The sequence below is a fragment of the Xenopus laevis genome, chromosome 8L, assembly GCF_017654675.1.
Source record: "Xenopus laevis strain J_2021 chromosome 8L, Xenopus_laevis_v10.1, whole genome shotgun sequence".
NCBI lineage: Eukaryota > Metazoa > Chordata > Amphibia > Anura > Pipidae > Xenopus > Xenopus laevis.
Window position 1 is genome coordinate 49,062,357 of NC_054385.1, and position 19,065 is coordinate 49,081,421.

A 19,065-nucleotide genomic window follows, 5' to 3' on the forward strand; every position below is an offset into this window, starting at 1 on the left:
AGTCTTGTCTTTCTTTATGGCTGGGATCTTAGATACTGTACAGACGGTGTCCTACAAGATTATTATTAATATTCTTTATTTACATAGTGGGACACATTTCCACAGCATGTTTACAGAGATTATACTATGCATAAGTCACATCAGTCCCTGCCCCAAGTGGAGCTCACTTTCTAAGAACCCTATAAGAGCCAATTAACCTGTCTGTATTGCAGATAGTTGCGGCTGACTTGACCGTGAGAGCGAAAGAGATAAGGAGGCTCAGCTGAGGCAAATTATTGAACTTATAACATATTATACATGAAATTACTGTAAAACCTACTGTGACAAAAAAAGATTGCAAAATCTTATGTACAAATCAAAATGATATAATACTAATACTAATATTACATGCTAAAGTCATCAACATGATATTGTATTTCACTAATATTTCCATGTAAATACGATTTCAATATTTTTATTGATTTTATTTAAATGTTGTACTTTTATACATGAAATCAGATATTTATCATATCCCCATTGTATAAAAATGACTTTTGACGGAGATGGAACTACAGGCTTCTCAATAAACAGTATGTCAGCTCTGAACAAATGCATTTAGAGGGAAGCATTTTACAACTAAACACTATTCAATTACAACACCTAGGGGCAAATTTACTTATGGTCGAATATCGAGTGTTAATTAATCCTCGATATTTGACTGCCGAATTGAAATCCTTCGACTTGGAATATCGAAGTCGAAGGATTTACCGCAATTCGTTCGATCAAACGAAAGATCGAACGATTAAATCCTTCGAATCGTTCGAAATCGACCTAAAAAAGCTAGCAAAGCCTATGGGGACTTCGGTAGGTTTTGGGTGGCGAACTAGGGGGTTGAAGTTTTTTTTAAAGAGACAGTACTTCGACTATAGAATGGTCGAATAGTCGAATGATTTTTAGGTCAAAGTTTGAAGTAGCCCATTCGATGGTCGAAGTGGCCAAAAAAAACATTCGAAATTCAACGTTTTTTTTTCTTCTATTCCTTCACTCGAGCTAAGCAACTAGCTGAGAAAAATTCTGCATAGAAGAAGCAGCCCTTTAGAAAGTGTCATACTAAAGCATTAAATGCACTGCCATGAAGATTAAAATAATCCCTGGTCGACTTCATAGTGGAGTAGGGTCAGTGACTAACAAAGGCTGTTTTTCCAATTGACTTGTATTTCTTTATCAAAATAGATGCAGGAAGCTGATATATTTTCCTTCTGTAGTTATCATTCATTAAAATGTCTGCTTCAACCCTTTCAAATGAAAAAATGCTATCCCCTTGGGGGTTATTTATCAAAGTCTGAATTGATCTCAACATTTTCTGCTACAAAATTTGCTTTGCAGGAAAAAATCCAATTTTCACGAATTTTTCTGACTTTTTCATTCGATTTTCACGATTTTCAAGATTTTTCGTAATTTTCACCCAAAAACTTTGGGTATTGCCCGACACCCAGCGCACATCAAAAAATCATTGGAACTTCTCCCATTGACTTATATGCTACTTCGACAGGTCTAAGATGACGGATTTTCAGATTCGGACTTTTCCATCCTCTGGGTTTAATAAATTCCGATAAATTCGTGATTTTTTAAAAGGCAGATTTTATAAAAAAAAAAAAATTTTTGTGATTTTTGCATTCAGAGTTTAGTAACTAACCCCCTTTGTGTGCTGTTGTTTATGGACACCATAGAGTTGTAAATGCAGCCCAATTCCATATGTTTTCTGTGCTTTTTTTGAAACCTACTTAAAAGTGCAATGCACAAAATACTTTTTTCTTGTGACAATAAGGTTGTTGATGTAGCTGTAATTGTCATTTACGTAATTTCATAACAAATAATACAAGGATGAATTATATCTTAGTTGGAATCAAGAGATCAAGTGCAAGGTACTGTTTTTTTATTACATAGAACATGAAATATTTTTTTTAAAATTTGATTTATTTGATTAAAATGGAGTCTATGGGAGGTGGTCTTCCCTTAATTCAGAGATTTCTGGATAATGGTTTTCCAGATAATGGATCCCATACTTGTACAGCAAATACATTTTAAGGTTTCTGCAGGATCTAGTCAATGTTTTGCCTTCACTTGCAATCTCTGTCCAGTTTGTTTTAATATATTCTGTTTGCACTAAATCTGGTCATCCTCCCTGGGTTTATTCCTCATCCAGAAACTACTGCTGAAGTTCACAAGATACAGATTCAGTGCTGTCATCCAAGTTGCATGTTCCTTTCAAAGATGGCCTCGGGCATACACAAAGATACATGAATCTTTGTGAAATCCTTTCTTTCGTTTTAAAAACAAAAATCAATAATAAAAATAAACAAATAATAAATATATGGTATGGATAAAACTATTTATTGAGTTGTTTTTTTGCTTCTTTATTTTTATGTGCCATGCTTATGATTCGTTTTCAGGCTTCTTGAAGGTATCTGAACATTGATTGCAAATGTTTTTATCATTTAGTAAAATATACGATTTTCATGAGAAATGTTGTAACCTTAGAAAATATCAGACTAATTGGTGAATTGAATGTGCAAACCAACTTATGTACTGTACTTTACAGGGCAGATTTATTAACGGGTCAAATTGAAAATTCAAATTTTTGAATTTGAATTTCAAGTTTATTTTAGTGTTATTCGACTAGGGAATAGTGATGGGCAAATTTATTCGGCAGGCGTGAATTCACTGTGAATTTGCGCGATTCGCCGCCAGTGAATAAATTCGCAAAATGCCCGCAAAAATTCGCCCGAAAAAATTCTCTGGCGTCGAAAACAACGGACACCGGCGTCAAAAACGGCCGACAGCTTTAAAAAAACGGGTGCCGGCGTCAAAAATGAGACGCCGGCGCCGCAAATTCGCCCATCACTACTAGAGAATGGTCCAAATTTGATTTGAGTTGAATTTTTTTTTAAATGTGTCATGTTCTATCCCCACAAATTGCAACAGCGTCAAAATTCCTATTTTCAAATTTTTCGCTCATTTTCAGAAGCGAAACGGGACAAATTCGCCCATCACTACTGAAGATCTTATTTACTTGTAGCTATACTGTATGTGATACATAAGCAGAGCCAAGCAATAATTATATACATACATACAAAAAAATGATGAGTGTTGTAAAAGAGAGAATTATTTAGACAGAAGAGAATAGCTAAGATTGAGAATGGTTTGTATTCTCTTTCAGCCTCATCTATATCAGCCATCTGGCAGATGCATTTTGTGCCAACTGTTATATATGCAATGCAGTTTGCACATTCAAATTGGTGAATTGAATGTGCAAACCAACTTATGTACTGTACTTTACAATGCAGATTTATTAACGGGTTAAATTGAAAATTCAAATTTTTAAATTCTAATTTCGAGTTTATTTTAGTGTAATACGACTAGGGAATAGTCCAAATTTGATTTTAGTTCAAAATTTTAAAATTTATCATGTTCTATCCCTTTAAGACTAGTCACCATCTAAAAACCTGGTGAATTGGTGTTTTAGCCTATGGCAGACCTCCTACAGTCAATTTGGAATAGTTTGGTGGACTTTTAAAATATATATTATTTTTAAAAAAAAAACTCGAATCTAATTTGATTTGAATTTTATTTGAGTTTGTGGGTCTATCCTATTCACACAAATTTAAAAAATGTAGTTTCAATTGGTAGTTTTGTTCCCCAAATTTCGAATTTATAGGAGTTTATGGGAGTTTTTTATAAACTCCCATAAACTCGAAATTCGACCCTTGATAAATATGTCCCTTCATGTCCTACTTTTTAACATGACTTCATATGACTATTTTAAAATTGGTCTTAGATGTGGTATTCAGAAATTTGTTAACCAGTTCATTAACAAACTGAATGTTAAAGATAGTGCCTTGTAACAGTTTAAGGGGCAGATTTATCAAAGATCGAGGTGAATTTTTGAATGAAAAAAATAAAAAATTTGAGCTATTCGACTAGGGAATAATCCAAATTTGATTTGAATTTGAAAAAAATTATAAAATTCAAATATTGAAATTTATCATGTATTGTCTCTTTAAAAATTCGACTTCGACCATTCACCATCTAAAACCTGCCAATTTGCTGTTTTAGCCTATGGGGGACCTCCTAGAACCTATTTGGAGTCAATAGATGGACTTTGAAAAATCAAAGTTTTTTTGGGGAAAAACTTTGAATCGAATTTGACCGAATGCGCTGTGATCGAATGCGCTATTTCTTCGATTCTTATCATACAAATTTGGCCGAATACGGACCTATTCGATTGAAAACGGACCTACTCAACCAAAAAAAAAAACTTTGACTTAATTTCAGTTGGTCTTTTTGAATTCGTAATTTCGAAGTTTTGAAATTCGACCCTTGATAAATATGCCCCTAACTTTTATATAATAAAAGTTTGCCCAGGAGCAGTAACCCACAGCAACAAATAAGATGTTTGCTTTTAGACAGATGACCAGCAAATGTTACTTGTTGATTGTTTGCTCTTTACTGCTCCTGGACAAACGCAATGCCTTTTTTTATATAACCCCTCAAGCAAAAAGAAAATGTTGTTTTTTTTTTGCATTTAGTTAGGCAAATTAGATATAAACTAGTCCAACAGGCATACATGTCTTTATCTAGAGAAAATTGGATAAGTTTCATAACAGCCTCTGCTCAGAAAACATTTTTAAGCTGAAGTTTGAATAACTTTAGCTTGAAGCATCTACAAGAGATCATTCATTTCTTGTTTTAATCAGCAGGAAAAGCTCCATGATGGAAACGGTTATACAAGATCTTTAAGTTGCTTGACAATGTGGAGTGGTGGTTTATATAGTTGTTCACAGTCAGAAGACTCATGTGTCCAGCAAACTGTTCCCAGTCATGCCGAAAGTCCTTTCTGATGTGTTTATTTATATGTAAGCATTTGAGACCTTTACTCATATATTCTTTTTGTGGATGTGCAAATTTTATCTAAGTCCCAAAAAACGCTGGCGTCTTTTAGTTTTTTAAGGGTGATAGGCTGAAAAAGATCGCAACATTTTTTGGGGGTACCCTCATTCCCCCCTACGTTTCCCAACATATGGCATCTACACAGTGGGCACATGTATAGGGCAAAATAACAACTCTATTTTATTTTATTAAGGTTTCCCAGGCTTGTAAAATGTAATGTATTTGCTGCTACATATACGTCCATTGTACTTTAACTTGGCGCCGGATGCAAATTAGGCATCGCTAGCTTAATTTCGCTTTGCTTGACGAATTAACGATAGCGCAACTTCGCTACCTTTTTGAGCACAACCTTGGATTTTAGTGAATTAGTGGCGCCCTGGCGAAGTGCGGCGAAGCCAGCGCTGGCGCAACTTCGGAGGTAAGTAAATTTGCCCCTAAGTACCTTAAAAAAATTAGTCCCGATCCTTCGTCCTATTTAAACTTGTCAAGGTCATGCTTTTTACATTGGGTGTTATTAGATAAAGCCAAAATTAAATATATTGTATTCCCATGTAAACACCTACCACATATTAATGTTAAAATTAGAAATGCATAGCTTAACATTTTGAATTAACCTTTAAACTGTATTTATTAACGACCCTTAAATATTTCATTGTGGGTTACAGCATTAACAATGCAGTGTATTTGGAACTGTTGTTCACATCTGTAGCTCATTTCTGCATATACAATGACACTGCAGGTTCTGCAAAAATATTTAGTTAGGACATATCTAGCAGGGCCCGTGTCATGTTGCTATAGTAACGTGTTACTCCTGGGTAATTTCAAGCCAATTTTTGACATCCGATGCACTCTCGCATACAATCACAAATTGCACGCACATAAGACTCAAACATAGCTTTTTCTTACACGAAAAGCTAATTTTTGCCTGAAAGCTAATTTGGACAGAGAACTTCAAAATATTTTCAAATCCTGATTTTTTTCATGGGTAATTGAATATGTACAGTATACAAATAGAGTAGTTTTTTTGCTTTATAGTCAGATACCAAGCCCAGTTTAATGAGTAGTTTACAAAAATGTGAATATATGTAGATCTTCCTAGCATCTTTTTTCCTTCCCTTATAGTGAAAGTTCATTCTCCGTAAAGGAGAACTAAAGCTTAACTAAAGAAGTAGGCTAGAAATGTTGTACATTATGTTTTGGGTTTCTGTACCAGCCCAAAGCAACCACAGCCCTTTAGCAGTAAAAAAAAAAAAAAAAAAAAAAATCTGTGTTTCCAAAGATGCCCCAGTAGCTCCCCATCTTTTTTTCTGCTGATTCACTGCACATGCTCTGTGCTGCTGTCACTTATGTTTAAGTTGCCTTTCTCCATCACACAAATAGGGGAATGTAATAAAAGTTGGTAATGTAACGACTTTGCGCAAACAAATTTTGCTTTGCACGAATTTAATATAGCTTTTGCAAGTCCAGAAAATTGTTTAGCACCCTTTCCTGACAGTGGAAGAAAGTTTGCAAATGTTATAGTTTGCGCCGGTGTCACGACCGGCACACAATACTAGAACAAGTGCCAAGTACCCTGGTCTCAGCTCGGCTTCACCAGTAGTGTGACCAGCTTTGGGCTTCGGAGGAGCCCTCAGCTTACTTGGGTGCCACCTGGACTTAACGAGGGGTACAAGGCGAGACGTTCTAGCTGGCAAAGGGGCACGGCTGTTAGCAGAGTCTTTTAGGCCGAAGGTCACGGTACAAAAGGACTAGGCAAGCAGATGGTCAGACAGGCTGGGTCGAGGCAGGCGGATAACAGAATTGTCAGGCAGGCAAGGGTCAAAACCGGGTATCAATCAGACAGATGGGATCAGGCAAGAGAGTGGTCAAAGTTCAGGCTGGGTCAAGATTCAGAGTTCAGAGTAGTCAGTATACAGGCAGGGTCAAACACGGATAATCAAACAAGTTACAGGTTCAGGTAGCACAAGGCTCAAGAAGCACCAGGATATCAATCCTATCACGGGCAAGGTCCTGTGGCTTTAACTGAGCATTTATAGTTTCAAATTTGGCGCAATTGTGCGCTGGCGTCATCACGCCAGCGCCTTTAATGGACACGGAGGCGCGCGCGCACGCCTTTAGGGAACCAAGGTGGCGCCGGACACCACTGGACCACCAGGGTGAGTTTTATTTATTACAGCCGGTTCGCAGTGAATGTAATAAAACTTACGACACCTTTCAAGCACTTCAATTAGAGCAAATTGTGTTTTTCTTTGCGACTTTTATTACATTCCCCCAAAAATGCCTTAAACATTACTACATTGTATATAAACTTAAAAAAGGAATTATGATAAATATGAAAAAGGTCAATAAAAAACAATAGGTACAAAATATGACATGGTTAAAATAGTTAACAGTAGCTATGAACGTGGAGTAAAATTCAGAGGTTAGGAGATATCTACATGATGGAATTAAGAAACAAAAGCAGGAAGATCTAAACTAAGTTGCAACTGACCAGAATTACAAAATCCAGATTTTAAAAAAAAATGGGACAGAATTATTAAAATGCAAGGTAAAAAAATTTCATCAATAATTATTTTTTTATTATTTTCATTCTTTCATTTTGTGCTTCTAAAATATTGCTGTTGTTCACTGGTTTATGAATTGATCCAATATGTCGCAGACCAGGAAATAATAATCTGCAGGATATGAAGTAGAAGTGGAATGACCTACTATTCCTAAAATCTAGGTTGGAAAAACACATATCAATGCCAATTATCAGTCAATATATCTTGTCTTATCTGTCTTCTACTGGTGATCAAGTCATCCAGAACAATATGGATGATAAAGAATGATTATTCTATTGATATATTGTTACGCATGATATTGATGCTAGTTGACATGACAACTTTCAACTGCTTGTTTACATTTAGTGCTTGAACTCACAGTTAGTAGGCTCTATAGAGTAAGCTTATAGAGGCCCATTAGAGGTGCTGTTAGTTGTTGTAATTGGATAACAACTCTGATGAGATGGCAGTTCCCTTTCATGAATATATAATTTTATATAATGTTTACACAGTAGACTCATAGATTAGTCATTTATGTCAGTTATACATGTGTTGTGGGTGGTATCTGAGTTTATTCCAGCACATTGCAGTGCATTTTATAATGAGGGTAACTACCATTGGATGAATACATAATATGGAGACAGGAAAAATAGGTCATGATCTCTCTTCCTCTATGGGGCATATTTTTCAAGGGTTGAATTTGAAAAACTTCGAAATTCAAATTCAAAAAGACCAACCGAAATTAAGTCGAAGGTATTTTTTGGCCGAATAGGTACGTTTTCGGCCGAATTTGAAGTGTACGAATCGAAGTAATAGCGCATTCGATCAAATTCGTAACAAAGTTTTTCCAAAAAAATTGACTTCATATGGGTTCTAGGAGTTTCCCATAGGCTAAAACAGCAATTTGGCAGATTTTAGATGTCGATTGGCGAAGTCGAATTTTTAAGGAGACAGTACATAATAAATTTTGATAGTTGAATTTTTGATTTTTTTTTTCAAATCAAATTTGAACTATTCCCTAGACGAAGTACGCAAAAATTTGCTCAAAATTAGAATTTTTTGAATTCAAAAAAGATAAATCTACCCCTATGTGTAAAACCTTCATAACAACTGGAACCAAGGAATACATTTATAGCTCTGCTTTGGACTATACATAAGGAAAATTTACTGCCAAACACTTTATAAACAAAATGGTCCTCTGTCCTTATAGGAAATACTCTAAGGGGCAGATTTATCAACGGTCGAGGTGAATTATCGAATGAAAAAATTTGAATTTCAAGCTTTTTTTGTGTACTTGACTAGGGAAGTGTCCAAATTCGATTCGAATTTGAAAAAAATTTGAGTCAATTGGTGGACTTTGATAAAATCAAGTTTTTTTGTGGAAAAACGTTGAATCAAATTTGATCGATTTAGCTATTCCTTCGATTCGAATACGGACCTATTCGATCAAAAACTGACCTATTCGACCCAAAAAAAACTTCAGCTTCATTTCGGTTGGTATTTTTGAATTGGAATTTCAAAGTTTTTTCAATTCAAAATTCGACCCTTGATAAATATGCCCCTAAATGATAAAATGTGAACAGATCTGTCTAGCTTGAGGCCTACATTCCAAAGGAGTTTATTTGGGCTTTTATGACCTTATTTGTTAATATCTGATTTTACTATTGGCTAGCACTGCTCCGTAGGATCTTATAGATTGGTCATATTTTTTCTTTATAAACCAGCCTATTTGTACTCGTAAAAAAAACTTTCATAAAGTCTGTGCAATTCAGCGTCATTTCTAAATAATTTGCACCACAGAATGATACAGTAAAAATGTATGAGATTTTTATCCATTCAATTACTAATTATGCAAATCTATAATAAATGTGAATTGTGCAGTTAATGACTTTGTTAGAAAACATTGGTTAAAGTTTTTTTTTCAGTCATTTAATGCATACGTTGTAATGGCATGCAAATGATTAGCAAATAATCTTGTGAGAATGTTTTCATTTGCATCTTGCTGATAAACGTCCCCATAATACATAAACAGATAAGGCACAGGCCTGGACTGGAATATTAATGCCTTTCTTTCCTCTATTTTGCTCATCTAGTATGCTTGAAGATGACTTAAAGCTCAGCAGCGATGAAGAAGACAGTGAACAGGTACTATTTGTATATATTATAATGCATTTTTTATGGGCTTTTATTACAGTTTTGATGTATAACAAATATTTTGAATACCGTTACCAATATTTTCCCAACAAGAAGTTGGGCCACACTGCAGACTGGGCTGACAGGTCACTTTTTTCCTGTATTCTGTATTAACACAGCATGTTACTAGGAGTTTCATTAGGACACATCACAGTAACCAAAATTATAGAAAATATGTTGTAGTAGAAAAATAAATTGCTTTCATATTTGAGTGAATAACTTATTGTATGTGTGTGTCTGCCATGTGTCTCATTAATGTGTAACATTGCCTGCTCACTTGAATGGCAGTAGATGCAATGTTATTTATGTAGATTTTTGTCATCATGTGTGCACTGAAATGGTTTACTTGCATTGTCAATTTTACCAAAAATGTGCTGCCTTGTGTCTGATATACATTGAAAGTGTGCTAAAATATTATGTTAATAGATTTTTTTTAATACTTGATATCTGAACTATGAAAAGTAACAGCTAAGTTAAGTGCATTTGGATTAAGTGCAATAGATAGATGATAGATAGATAGATAGATAGATAGATAGATAGATAGATAGATAGATAGATAGATGGATAGATAATATATAGATAGATAGATGGATAGATAATATATAGATAAATAGATGGATAGATAGATAGATAGATAGATAGATAGATGCACATATTACGTAAATAGATAGATGATAGAGAAATAAGTGATAGATAGATAGATAGATAGATAGATAGATAGATAGATAGGAGAGAAATAGTTAATTGATGATAGAGAGAGATAATAGATAGATAGATAGATAGATAGATAGATAGATAGATAGATAGATGATAGATGATAGATAGATAGATAGATAGATAGATAGATAGATAGAAAGATAGATAGGATAATAGAGAGAAATAGTTAATTGATGATAGAGAGAGATAATAGATAGATGATAGATAAAGAGAAAGATAGATAGATAGATACTATTATAGATAAATAGATTGATAGATAAATAGATGACAGATAGATAGATACATACACACATATATACGTACATGATAGAGAGATGAGAGATGATAGTAGATAGATAGATAGATAGATAGATAGATAGATAGATAGATAGATAGATAGATGGATAATATATAGATAAATAGATAGATAGATAGATAGATAGATACATGCACATATTACATAAATAGATAGATGATAGAGCAATAAGAGAGATAGATAGATAGATAGATAGATAGATAGATAGATAGATAGATAGATAGATAGATAGATAGATAGATAGATAGATAGATAGATAGATAGACAGGATAATAGAGAGAAATAGTTAATTGATGATAGAGAGAGATAATGGCTAGATGATAGATAGATAGATAGCTACTATATAGATAAATAGATTGATAGATAAATAGATGACAGATAGATACATACATACATATATACGTACATATATAAGTACATGATAGAGAGATGAGAGATGATAGAACATAGATAGATAGATAGATAATATATAGATAAATAGATAGAGAGATCGATAGATAGATAGATAGATAGATAGATAGATAGATAGATACATGCACATATTACATAAATAGATAGATGATAGAGAAATGAGAGATAGATAGATAGATAGATGATAAATAGACAGACAGACAGATGATAGATTTCCTGCTTTTGTTTAGTCTTAAGAGTATCAGTAATGGCCCCAATCTCTAAAAAATAAATATAAAGTGGTTTTCAAAAAAGTCTTCAGCCAGACATGTTCCAGAATCATATCCACTGAGAATTGTGTGTGTAATCCCTTAGAGAATAAACTTCTATTTCACCATTCTCTGAAAACTTGTATTATTGTGCTTATGAGATATTATTATTACTATTCCAAAATCCCCTCTGTACACTGCTGCCTATAATCTTAATGATTGTGGGTTGCATTTGTGGCCTTTCCTTTAACCGTTGTGTTTTATCAACAGTCTAATGTTTCCTTCCTGATATTATCTATTCAGTCATAAACAGCATGAAATGAAAGGGCTTGCATGTGAAGCACTGCCTGCTTCCCTCGCACATTGAAAGCATCTTGGATTGTTCCAAGCGTTCCATTAAATATGCGTTCTTTTGCTGTTTAATAGGTCTACTTCGGATTAGAGGAACACTGTAAATGAGGGGTTAGATCTGGAATCAATTTTCATTTACAGCTGAGCAGCAGCTATTGATGCTGTAGTCACAGCTCAATAAAAGATCTAAAGATATAGACCTCATGTTTTTCTTTTTCAATATGAGCAGCATAATCATTGTCAAATGTTTTTTTTTTTTTTTGCAAAGACGTGGGTATTGACATTTTTTATTTAATGGCTGTCTTTTAACTTTGGACTTATCTGAGTCTTGACATATTGCATTTTTTTAAAAAAAAGAAAAAAAAACCTTTCTAGGAATTATGCTGACCATTACAAATAGATCTTTGTTAGACATTTTAATGATATCAAGTAAACATCTGTTTAGCATATCAGCGGGTAATCTCTACATCGCTCAGCTCTGTTTTAAAACAGCTTGGCACAATTATGGCAACGCAGTGATTTATTTCTCAAAACCCACAATGTTAGCAGCTACACAGGGATTTTGGAATAGGGCATGCTACAATTTTCTCAGGGATGTTTTGCGTTCTGTTTGCCATAAGCTTCATGCATGTCATTGACATTAAAGAAAAATTAACCCATCATAAATCCAAGCCATTGGATAGCTAAAATATTCCCAGAGGAATTTGCACCATTTAAATCCCTCCACATGCTATTGCACTCACTGTTGGAGAATTACCTATAACATACATTTCTTATGTTAGACAAAACATATCAAACATTTATATTCTTGGCATAATTAGGGTTCTCCTGCAGCCGCTTTCAGAAAATCACCATTGGTTAGGCTTAAAATCTTATTTTATTATTACCATTGTGTCATATAATATCAATTGAGAGTTTGATTATAAACAACAGAATGTGTGTTTTGTAGTGTACTAAAACAGACCGTCACACTAGACTAGCACAAAGGGTTCCTGTGGCAAATAATGAAAGAAAAGAAAGGCAACAACCGGCTGCAGAATATAAAGAACATTTTTAATGCTAAAAAAAGAGATTCTACTGGAATCTTTTTGCAATAAAGTATGGTGCTAAAATTTAATAACCTGACCCAGCCAATATACATTTTATTACTATTTGTTGTGTCACGTGTTTGTCTTTTTTTTAGTTTTGAATCATGACACCTGTTCAAGCTGGCATCAGGATACGTGATGATAATAATAATTAGTAGTAGTAGTAGAAATTATTTTGTTATTTTATTTTTTTGTATTAAAAAAACAAATATTATACAAAAAATAATAAATAATGGTATTAAATACATCATGTAAATATAGCTGTACCTATCATCGGTATTATTATTATTAATCTTTTGCGTTGAGTAGTTCCTTTCATAAAACCTTTATGAGCAGATATTGTATGGAAAGGGTGGATTTAGACCTATAGGATACATTCAACAGAAGGGGGGGTGGCCAGCAGCACAGCATGGTGGATGTGTATCAGTGGAGCTCCGGCCTTACCTCACCCAGAACAGCGATGCATCTTCATCCCAACCATGGGAAAACACAGCAAACCTAGAGAAGTGATGCGAGAAGAGATTAAGACTCTGAAAGTGAATGAAGTTCATTGTTTAATGAGATAGTTTCTCACACTAGCCAACTCCAAGTCACAGACCCAAGGCCCCAAAATGGCGATGCGATGCACAAGAAGCCCTGCAGATGAATCAATGTGTACAGATACTCAAGCACTTGCATATTTAAAGATTTACAGTCAAAGCAAGCCTTTTACACTCTGGTGGCTCAAATTAAAGAGACTGTCCAGGATGAGGTTATGGAGCTTAAGTTAGAGCTCACCTCATTACACTCATGACTCTCTGGGTTGACAACCAGACAGGAGTTAGTAGAGAACTTGGCAGAAGCTACCATACACGCTACTGCAAATTTTTGCCGTTTTGAGAATTTTCGGCGAATCAAAACACATCAGATTCACCCATCACTACACGCTATTAATACGCAAGGGAGAATGCTGCACGCCCTACAAAAAAAGACTGGACAGTCTTGACAACAGAGGTAGGGAAGCGATAATTGAGTCCCTTTAACCTTCCACCCTCCCAGGGGAACTGACAAAACTATTTTGTTTTGTCACAAACAGCCTCACCACCTACTCATTAGAGACATTGGTGACTCTATATTTACTCCATTTCTCTTACACAGAAAATGTGCAATTTAAAATTATGCTTTATGATTTGCTTTTGGTTTTTAGTTATACTAAGTTCACTGTTTTAGTTAACAATTCAAGGATTTTAGGTATTTGCTCTTATGTCATAACCTAATATAAATACTGTCAAAGTTGTCTCTTTAAATAGTAATGGTTTGAACATTCCAGAAAAGAGATGTAAAATACTTAATTCAATATTTAGAAACAATATAGATATCATTATGTTTCAAACTTATTTTAAAGGGGAATTCACACCTATTTCTAAGTATATCAAGTATCAAGTTGTTTTATAATAGTAACCCATGACAAAAAAACAATGGAGTAGCTATAGGATTTCACAAAAGAGCCGGCTTTGACACCCTTACCGATGCAGAAGGCAGATATAGCCTCATTAAAGGATTCATTTAACACCAAATGTACTTTAGGGAGTGTATATCTCCCTAAAAAGGCCAACCCTCCTATCTTTAGGGAGAACTAATCCCTAAAACTGAATATGGTTAAAAATGCCATATTTTATATAATGAACATATTGCATCAGCCTAAAGTTTCAGCTTCTCAATAGCAACAATGATCCAGGACTTCAAACTTGTCACAGGGGGTCACCATCTTGGAAAGTGACACTCACAGCTGTTAAGAAGCTAAGCTTAGGGGTCATTGCAAATTATCAAGCAGAAAATGATGTTTGTCTGTAATATAAGCTGATGCTACAGGGCTGATTATTAAATTCTGAAGCTGGCTGCACTGGTTTCTGTGTAGTAATTACCTGTAATAATTACTAATCAGCCTTATATTGTGACATTTATATTCTATGTGGACTGTATATTGTGAGTCAGTCCCTAAGTGACAGCAGCACAGAGCATGTGCAGTGAATCAGCAGAAAAGAAGATGGGGAGCTTCTGGGGCACAGATTTTCCCTGCTAAAGGGCTGTAGTTGCCTTGGGCTGGTACAGAATCCCAAAACATAACGTACAACATTTCTAGCCTACTTCTTTAGTTAAGCTTTAGTTCTCCTTTCAGAAGTTAATTAGCAAAATTGAAACCTTTAGTGAAGGCTGTGCTATCATAGGAGGTTGCTTAAATCTAACACTTAATCCAAACAATAATTCCTCTAGAGGAGAATCTACTCTGCCATACTCAGCTTCAAATTTAGTGAATTAATTTTAAGAACTCTCCACCATGTGCAATTAATTGATTCCTGGAGATATATGCACCCAACTGAAAGAAAGTATACATTCTACTCACACCCTAAAATGTCAATACACAAATTGATTAATTATTTATTTCACACCACTACTTGGTATGGTTGGTATCTACCTCAACTATTGATAAAATATGGTCTGGTGATGGGTTGACCAAGATGTCAAATACATAACAAACCGAAATCTGAATGAAGATTGAAACTTAAATGAATCTTTACTAGATGATTCATCCAAGCCATTCTTAAAGGCATTAACAGAATCAGCCATCACACCTGGCAGTGCATTCCACAACCTCACTGTCCTGACTGTAAAGAACCACTTGCTTTGCTTCAAATTAAATTTCTTTTTTTCTAGTCTAAAGAGGTGGCCTCGGGTACGGTGAACCACTTTATGGGTAAAAAGGTCCCCTGTTATTTGTCTATAATGTCCTCTAATGTACTTGTAAAGTGTAATCATGTCCCCTCGCAAGCACCTTTTTTCCAGAGCAAACATCCCCAACCTTGACAGTCTACCCTCATAATTTAAGTCTTCCATCCCTCTAACCAATTTAGTTGCATGTCTCTGCACTCTCTCAAGCTCATTTATATCCCTCTTAAGGACTGGAGTCCAAAACTGCACTGCATACTCCAGATGAGGCCTCACCAGGGACCTATAAAGAGGCATAATTATGTTTTCATCCCTTGAGTTAATGAGTATGGAATTACTCTTAAACGCTGGTTAGGCAAGACCTGAATCTTACACATATTAAGATTGGGAAGGTTGGGAATATAAAGCAGAAGCCTTTGCTAATTAGAGGGTCATCTGACCTCTAATTACATTCTCTAACCTCATATAGGAATTACAAACATTTGGGTTGCAATCCAAATGGCTTCCCCTTTGTATATCAAAAGATCTTTTTGACCATTTAATTTCCACCTTCTCCTTTAAATGGCAGGCCAATAGGAAAAAATAGCAGATTAGCTAAAAGTACAATGTATGAAAGTAAAATAACTGGTGGTTTGGGATTCCCGAACTTTGAATTATCAAGCCTGTCTATTAACACACATGATTGAATACAACAATACAGAATCTATGCTCCATTGGAGACAATTAGAGGATACCTGGGTAAATGACACACTACTGTATGTTCTAAAGTATGGGCTAGCAAGAAGACCAACATAAAAGATGACTATCCGCACCCATTTCTGGACCCCACTCTATCTATCTGGTCCTCTCTAAATCAGAAACTCAACTTAGCCATGTATCCATCCCCATTGCTTCCATTAGCCAACAATAAAGATGATACATTCAACAACTCCCACATGGTCCCTTGTAAACATTTTAGTGGAGTGCAACCACATATGGGGTCTTCTGAGACAGTGCCATTGTAAGTACTACTAGAACCAAATCAATCTAAGGAATGTGCTTCTGGATGGGACAATGTAGGATTCTGCTTTAAAGTATGGAATTCTCATCCTAGAAGGACTGGATAAATGTCCCCTTTGGGTGGGCAACCTTTAACGTGTTGGGTAGTTTTGGAAGAGTTTATGAAGTGTTTTGGTGTGTAGTATCAATGCATTAACACAGTGTAAACGTTTCCTTTTTGCCAAGAACACAAAACTTTTTTTTTACATTTTCCAAATTCATATCTACTCTGATCGAGACAAAAACCAAAATCCTGTGTTCTCTCATTTAGTAATGTACTTATAGTTAGGGAGTTTAGGAAGGTTGGGAGTTAGGGAGTTTACCATCAGGTTGGGAGTTAGGAAGAAGGGATTTGGCTCTTCTTTGGCAAACATAATCTAGTTATTTTTTCATCAAGTGCTACATATATTTGTATGCTTTACTAGGTCTATTTAAACTTGTGCTTTCCATTATTGATATATGTGTTGCTTTTAATGATATATGACACTGAACTATTATTGAAGGCAAAGTATACCCCTAAAGATTGCAGGTCTCTATAAAAATAAATCACATAAAATAGTTCATACTGTATGTAAAACACTGTTTCATATACATAACATCTTTTTATGAAAATTTACTTTTCTAGAAGTTTGTGCCATTGCTTAATATCATGTAGAAAAAAAACATTTTATACTGGCTGAGACACAAACCAATGGCATTTATGACAATTTTGTATGATTCTTTAATAGGGCATTTATAATATAAATTGCATGTTGGTAAGATATCCTTTCTAATTGATAAAGGAATTTAAAGCTGCACAGTCCTAAAGTAGAATATTTGGTGAATATATATTCGTCGGATGAGTAACAAAATCTTTCTCACCCTGTAACAAAATTGACCTGGGTGTAAAAACCCCAGGTCTAACGCTTGACCGTGAAGTACAATATGAAACCACTACTGGAAAAAGGGAATAACACTCACCCGACGTCTCAAGTGGTCCGGGTGCATCGCCCCGAACCCGTAGTATGAAGGAAATATGTAGTATGAAGGAAATCGGCAAGCACTCCGGAAGCCTCCTACTACAAGAGGCTTCCGGAGTGAAGATTTCCTTCATACTTCAAAGATATCCTTTCTGAAGATATTGTTTTCTTTTAACTTTGAAAATAATTTTGCTTCTTGTGTTGACTTCCATCCTTAAGCGACGCTCTATTGTCAGCAATGGCCAATAGAGTATTACACTTTAGTTACATTTTACATATATATATATATAAAGAGAGAGAGATACAGAGACAGAAACTGAGATACAGATAGTCCTTCTGAATGGAATATAGTTCCTTAAATATTTACATAAATGGTCATTGAATGCTGAATTTGGTATTTTGGTTTATTGAAAAATTAACTGGTATTTCATGATTATGCATCATTCTTGGAAGGGGAATCGCCACAAAAACTCCAGCTGCTTTAACAGTTTGAGAGACTGTAGCCATTCTTCCATTGGTGCCCCCAGCTGTGTTGCTTAGCAACATTTTAATTCATGAAGAATCGAAGAAGATGAAATCCCTGTGGAGAGGGAAGCAGAAATAAGAGGGCCGTTGACAGATGATCCAAGTTGTTTCTTCTAATATACTGTGAAGATCACTGGCTCTTTTCATGAATGATAAATGGACTGTACACAGATCAATGGGTTCAGCATTAAACTTGATCCGTGTTCTATGAATAAGGCAAGCACAGAAGCTTGGACATTTACTAACTTGGATACTTCAGTATGTTATGTGTGTTTCTTATCAGCACCTGCCCAAGATGAAATTGATCTGGGCATTAGTTAGTCTTTTTCCACTCTAAGTTAATAAAAGAAGTTTTCAGACTGAAATTGTTTTGTGTCCTTTTTTTTTTGTTTTTGACCCTAAAGGCATATTGTTCTGCTTGAAAGTTCACCTGCTCCAAAAATAGATTTTTCCTCTGCAACTAGGAAACTAGCATAGAATACTGAAAAGAAATCAAAACCCAGATCAACATCAGAACCTTGATTATACTGATATACAGTTATGCACATATTGTTCTGTTACATAAACGAACATCTTAATAGATTTTAGAGCGTACTTAGAGGCATATGTAAGAAAACAAATCTTGGTTGTTCATTTAAAATGATCCAGCCCTGTCAGGTTCCACTAGTAATTGCTTATTCTGTATTCATCAGCCTTGTCTTGAGCGAAGCAGTAATACTTTGTTAAATGTCTTCTGGTTAATTATAGTAGCTTGATCTCTTGTCATAAATGGAGAAGTTAGTATGTGAATCATAAGGATAATTTCATGTCACTTTTCATTATGAGTTGGAGAGACTACCAAACTGTTCCACTAAGCAGTTCAGCAAATCCTACAGTGAGACTGTCAGTCACAGCTTTAAAGTGCTTAAGTAGGAAATTGTTCTACATTCAAGAGCCCATAAATTGGCAGAGAAAGGGCATTTAAATTTATTGCCTTTTAACATTTTAAAATGCCATAAAATAATTACTGTATGAAACATAAATATGTCTCTAGAAGCACTGCTTACAGTGCACAGAAATCAC

The 19,065-nt window shown here is 34.9% G+C and overlaps 1 protein-coding gene across 3 annotated transcripts in view; it reads left to right on the forward strand.

Moving 5' to 3' along the window:
- aff2.L (AF4/FMR2 family member 2 L homeolog) overlaps window positions 1-19,065 on the forward strand; it is a 352,995-nt gene that overhangs the window by 272,254 nt on the left and 61,676 nt on the right. For all 3 annotated transcript variants that reach the window (XM_041572755.1, XM_041572754.1, XM_041572756.1), the window contains one exon: window positions 9,566-9,617. In XM_041572755.1, the coding sequence (XP_041428689.1) occupies window positions 9,566-9,617 (52 nt within the window). The remainder of the gene's footprint in view (window positions 1-9,565; window positions 9,618-19,065) is intronic.